The sequence below is a fragment of the Pygoscelis adeliae genome, unplaced genomic scaffold (genome assembly GCF_000699105.1).
Source record: "Pygoscelis adeliae isolate BGI_AS28 unplaced genomic scaffold, ASM69910v1 Scaffold75, whole genome shotgun sequence".
Classification (NCBI taxonomy): Eukaryota; Metazoa; Chordata; class Aves; order Sphenisciformes; family Spheniscidae; genus Pygoscelis; species Pygoscelis adeliae.
Genome location: NW_008824772.1, coordinates 1,713,485 through 1,719,484, shown reverse-complemented (window position 1 = coordinate 1,719,484; position 6,000 = coordinate 1,713,485). Strand labels below are relative to the sequence as shown.

General features: G+C 36.1%; 1 protein-coding gene across 1 annotated transcript in view; it reads left to right on the top strand.

Annotated features, from left to right (window-relative positions):
* The first annotated feature begins 713 nt into the window (after nucleotides 1-713).
* The window catches only part of HELZ (helicase with zinc finger), a 73,277-nt gene continuing 67,990 nt past the window's right edge, over nucleotides 714-6,000 (top strand). The window contains exons 1-2 of the mRNA XM_009323671.1: nucleotides 714-943; nucleotides 2,745-2,781. Of these exons, the coding sequence (XP_009321946.1) occupies nucleotides 734-943; nucleotides 2,745-2,781 (247 nt within the window). The 5' untranslated portion in view covers nucleotides 714-733. The remainder of the gene's footprint in view (nucleotides 944-2,744; nucleotides 2,782-6,000) is intronic.

Here is a 6,000-nt window from a genome sequence, read left to right as displayed (position 1 = left end):
TTGGCAGATAACGTTGTCTGTCTTGTATGCAGATTTTTATCACAAGTGTTTCAATTTTTTTCCCCCCTAAAAATATTTACTTTAAAATTATTTAAGAAGTTCTGCACAAAGGTGTCAGTGTGGCAGGGGTATCTAGGCTTTCTCAGGCAGAAATGGCAATAAACCAACTGAAGGAAGAGACAAGCGGTTTCCTGTTGACCTCCCGTTCTTTCTCATTCATCCTTGTCCATCCCCATTGTGCTTCACCCAGCCGGAGAGCGGGGCTCCCTCCCCGGAGTGTAGGTGAGAAGTGCTTTGAAGAGAAAGGTGTCTTGGAGTAAATGGCTGCAGGCTTGGAGAAAGAGCAGTTGGTGGATGAGTTGTATTACTTCCAAAGCAAAGATCATGTTGCCAGTGAAGGCCCAAAAGCCTCTATGTAGCAAAGTGCTTAAATCCATGCTGACTTTAAAATTTGAAACCACTACTTACATTCTTAAAATCAGTCATGGGCTTAATAACATCTTGAATTAGAATCAAAACCGAGAGCTGGGAGCGATGGAAAAAAGACTGGGAAGAGGTTAGTTAGTGAGAAAGATTGGGATAGGAAGCGCAAATGGCATGAAACAAAGGGGATGTGATACAACACCTTGAGATGGGAATGGAAGTTGGTTGGCAAGTTGTCACTGCCATTATACAGCTAACCAACATTTTATCATCCCCTCTGCCCCCACTCTAGGATTTCTGTCCCTGAGTCATGGCAGACAGAAGACCAGAGAAGTCATGTGAACAAGCATGTGAATCTCTTAAGCAGCAGGATTATGAAGTGGCAGTGAAGCATTGCACAGAGGCTCTCCTTTCCCTCAGCCAGTACCCCCCAGCTCACCTCCCGGAGGCATGCCAGGCAGAAATCGACCGCATCAAAATCGAGACTCTTCTGTATAGAATTGCTTCCTTTTTACAACTTGTGAGTGTGACTCTTTAATAGTATCTAGTGAACTGGAAAGAGCAATCAAATATCTTGTACTGTCAAGATTTAAATAAAATTCAGAGTTTGCCTGTGACTGGCATGTTGGTTTGCCACAGAATCCCACTTGCTAAAGCATATATGAGGCTTCTGTCTTGTAGTTTTCCCTGATCTGTTTATTTTTCAGGATTGGGACCTCTAAATAGTTTGGGTCTGAATCACAGTTCTCTAAAAGAATGAAGAAAAATACCTAAAAAAAAAAAAAATTTCTAGGAAGGCAAAATATCCGGTGTTAGGGTATTATGTTTGTACAGTTATGCTGAATTACATACCAAATTACCTTATCTTTAAAGAGCATGAAATTAAGGTTGCAGATCTAAACACTCAGAAAACAAAGTTAAGAAATGCCAGAATTCAGGTAGCTGGTTCATACCTAATTTAGCTCCATTTGTATAGGCCGAACATTAGTCTCTTAATACTTGATCATATACTAGTTTTCCATTGCTAGGCTAGAGCATGTCTGTGAAAGATGTAACTTTTAGGCTCTGGCAGATTTTTAATGGAAATGTAAAAACTGGGGTCTTTGTAAAAGTTTGTAAATGCATGGCAAGAGGCATAACCCTGAATTATAGGTGATCCTGTTGCCGAATTTGTGTCCTTCCTTTAAAGCATCAGAGAGCTACACTTTCTTAAAGGAAAGGACATTCTTACAGTGCTTAAGAATAAACCTACAACCTGCTTAATGAACCTATGTTTTTCCTTACTTTTCTGTTTTGGAAATGTTATTACAGATTTACAGGGGCCTTGTCCACCCCAGATCTTCACATATTGGGTATGCACGGTTTCATCCCAAGTGGAAAAAGTTTGGCCAAGTTATAAGACCTTGCTGGGCAGCTTTAAGATAAATCTTGCCCATCTGATTAGGGAGCATTTTTAAGCATTCTTTAAATAGATAGCTGGATTGGACTATGCAGTGTGCAAAACAAGAATTGGGAAACTTCTTAAATTAAGATGTGACCTATCTTATGGCTCCTCAGGGGAAAAGTTTCAGAAATAACTAATTTTTTTTTTTTAATGGAACTTGTGTTACTACAGACTTGACTTCTCAAAATTATTTACATAGGCCAATATGCAGATAGATGCTTAGCAGTATTTAATATGTTTCTGACCTGGATGCCCTTGAAAATCCTGTGAGGCACCTATCTGGATGTTCATCATAGTGAAAATTATTGCAGTAAGTCTTCAGGGGCTTTGGAAAAATACTTGTAATCAAAACCTTCCTATTAAAGACTTGAATTAGATAGATACTTAAAGGCTTATAAGTTAAAAAAAAAAAGGGGGGGGGAATTCCAAATTTTCCCTTCTTGTTTTACTAAACAAAGTAATTTTTAAAATCACCACTGATGAGACAGTAAAATAAAATGCATACCTTACAAATTTCAATAGCACCATATTAGTGCAAGTTTAAAAAAAATTACAGTGGCTAGAAAAGAAAGTTAAGTTTTTGTATTTTTTCCTAGGTGTTGTGAGCCACCTACAAAGACATACATAAACATATACCTTTGCCCATTCATGTTCCTCTTTTAAAATGTCCATTTGCTGAGAATTTGAGAAAAAGTCAGCATTCTGAGAATTAATTATATTATATTTGACATGTGACTGATGTTCTTTACATGTTCCACCCTGGAAAAAACGAGATACTGGATTTTAAAAGTTTTAAGAAACTTGTAATTCAAGCATGTAGTTGTTTATGCTAACTGGAATAATGCTATTTTTAAACTTTTCATGTTTTACCTTTCAGAAAAAGTATGGGCAAGCAGATGAAGACTGTAGGCATGGTATGCTTATTTCTTTTTTTATTACATAGTGTTATAAATTGCAGTCAGTTGTCTCAATTTTTAAAACTGATGCCCAGATTTGTTAGTTTGCTAACAATGTTTTTTTTTCCTAGTTAAAATTATGTATCTGCTTCATAATACTTTTTTTTTTTTTTTTTAAAAGAGATCTCACTATTTTGTAACTCGTGTTCAAGTACCAGGACTCAAATGCATGACTTCAGCACAGCGGTGCTGTTTGGCTAATAGATATTTCAGTATTCAAATCTAGGATGAATTGATAGTGTTAGGATTCTTGCGAAGATAAAGACAGCTGATTGTTCCGTCTTTCTTCCTAGGGACGTGGTGGATATTTTGGTTTGCGTTTTGGGACTTGATTCAGAGAAAATCAAGATGATATATTTATTCCCATTTGTTAAAGCTTCCAAATGTGCATATATCACATTGAAGTTGAGCCTTTCATGTTTCACTGCCTTGTTCGCTTGGGGTATTTTTAAAGGAATTAACCATCCTTGCTAATGTTCTGTTATTCATGTATAATGCAAGTGATTCAAAACTCACTGAGAACTCTTTGCTGAGTTTGGTAAGCATTGGATCAGAGTTTATCAGTTAGATTTGGAAAGAAAAGGTGGGTAGATCCCACCTTTCAGTTTTTAGTTCCTTAACTGCTCTTGAATTTTAAAGGAAGTTTCCTCAAACCACAGTTTTGTTACACGGACTGTGTGATATACTATTCTGACATTCCTGTGCTAGCAATGATAATCTTTAAATTGTTCCTTTCTGGTTTTGTGGGTTGGTTTGTTTGCTTGTTTGGTTGGGTTTTTTATATGCATTTTTCTTCACTGATACTCAAGTCATAGTTTGGGGAATTTGTGGGGCTCTGCAGCCTGCTTGCGGAGGTCCACAAAACATAACTAAGAAAAGTAAATTTGCTTTCTGTAGATGTAAAATTAAAGTTTAACAAATTTAAAAAGGTCGCTTAATCAGTAGCATTCTTAAAATAGTCTTGAGGTTTGGTTTTTTTTTTTTTTTTTTTTAAAAGCTGCTTCTTTTAACTGTTGATACATGCCAAGGGGGTAATATTCTGACTAACCTCACAGTTATCTTTCATGATGGCAAATAAAAGCGAAAGAGAGACATATGGAAAAATGAATGATGGTTAAAGGAGGTAGGAGGGAGAATGGTATTTAATGAATAGTATTCTTATTGATGAGATCTGATGGGTTTGTCATAGGGGTAGATGGGTGACATTCATCTGTGAAACCTTTTCTTGGCATATATGTCAGATATCGGTATCTCAAAGGAACTGTCATGTTAACTATTTTCCTTCTCTCACTGGATGGGCATAGAAGTGGGTGGAATAGGAGCGCTGGTCTCTACTTTTTTTTTTTTTAAATTAAGTAGAGAAAACAGCTTTCAAATGTGTACAGTAACAAAGACATAGCATTCAGTTTAATGTTAATTTCCTTAATTCATGCCAGCACGTTCTGCAAATATTTCTTCCAGATCTAAAACTGAGGACATTTTTCAACTTATTAATGCCATATTTATGTACGTATAAAAAAACATAATGTGTGTATGTATTTGTATAGACACACACCGTATCTTATGAATATATGAATGAACTATTTGGTTGTGGTTCCCGATGATACGCTGTTGTCAATTGTAGTCCAGCCCCTGACAGTTTAGAGTACCTGCATTTGTGATCCTGAAAGGTCTTAGTTTTAGTTTTGTAGTTGAAATACCCTTGGGAAGAAACAACCTTGGTATGGACTACCTGATACTCACACTTCCTTGATACTCACAATTTTTTTTAAAAAGAGTTTTATTCAAGCTGCTGTTCTGTCTTTTTACAAGACTTGACATGTTGCATAGCTATGACAGTGTTTTATTTTAACCTGAATGATAAGTACATTTTAGGATAGCTAGAGAAATCTATGTTCTTTATAGTATGCTGCTTGCACTGTTACAAAGAATGGTGGTAACTTACAATCTGTTAAATTATTCCACAAATCTTCAATAAAAGATACTGGTTAATGTGTTGTAACTTTTTATGTGCAACTGTATGTTTTAGCTTGGTAATACTATGCAGTTAATGATATGAAATATCATAATTGGACATCCAATCTTTGAGGTTAAAATAGCAAACTGTCAGACATGTTAAAGCTATTTCTGGCACTGCTTCTTCTGATTTGGGAAGTAGGCTCTATTTTTGGAAATGTGGTCAGTATCATCAGAGTGGTGAATTCAGACTAATCTTTGAGGCACTTTATAAACAAGATTTAGTTACCATTTCATTTTGAAGAGATGTCTACTTGGTTTTATGTGAATGTTTTTCGTGGGACTATTTTTTCTTTAGTCTTTCATGCAATTTCTGTTAATGATGTGAACGTCAGTTGAGTGAGGAGTTTTGATTTATTATTCTAAAATGTAATCCTGAAGTTGTGGTGAATGTAAAATTCCTGTCAGCACTAACAGGAGCTGATGCATCTGCATGAGTAGCGGTATAAACACAGATGTTGACGTTGCCTGCAATAACAGTAATATATATTACAATTCTGTAATTGTAAACAACTGTCCAGCCTTCTTTTCAACTCACATGCTTAGTTTACTAGCTTTTTAGTCACTCTGGCATTTTGTTTTCTGGACAGGTAATATATATGATTGTGTTATTCCTACTTGTCTGAAGCACGTCTATATCGTGAAATAAATCCTTTCACTATTGGAAGTGTCAATGAAAGTGTCTGTTTGGCTAGCTATCTGATCCAGTGCTAGGAAGCATTAGGAAAGTTTTCTGTTACGTGGAGCCTGTAAATTTCTGGACTCAAACAATCGTTCCTATATCCTGCACTTTACAGTGTAAGTGAATAAAAGCCCTTTTAAAGTAACAGGAATTGACCATGAGGAGGTTAGCTATATTTGGAAACGACAGGGCATGCTTTTTGTGAGCATGAATGGATCTTCCTGAGCATGTTTGTGTTACTGAGAGGTTGTTGGTTGCTACTTTTTTTTACCCTTTCTGTGAAGAGGAGGTCCTTTGTGTCTGTGTCAGATACTTGAATTTACCCTTCCCGTATTTAATTTTTGTCTATTTTAGCATGTAAACATTACAACCTTTTTTGAGCTTATGTACAGCATTGCTTAGATGGTGGGAGACAAGTTTCAAGTTAATATTAGCCGAGAGCAAGTAATACTTCCTTTACATCCAAGACTTGTCTTTCC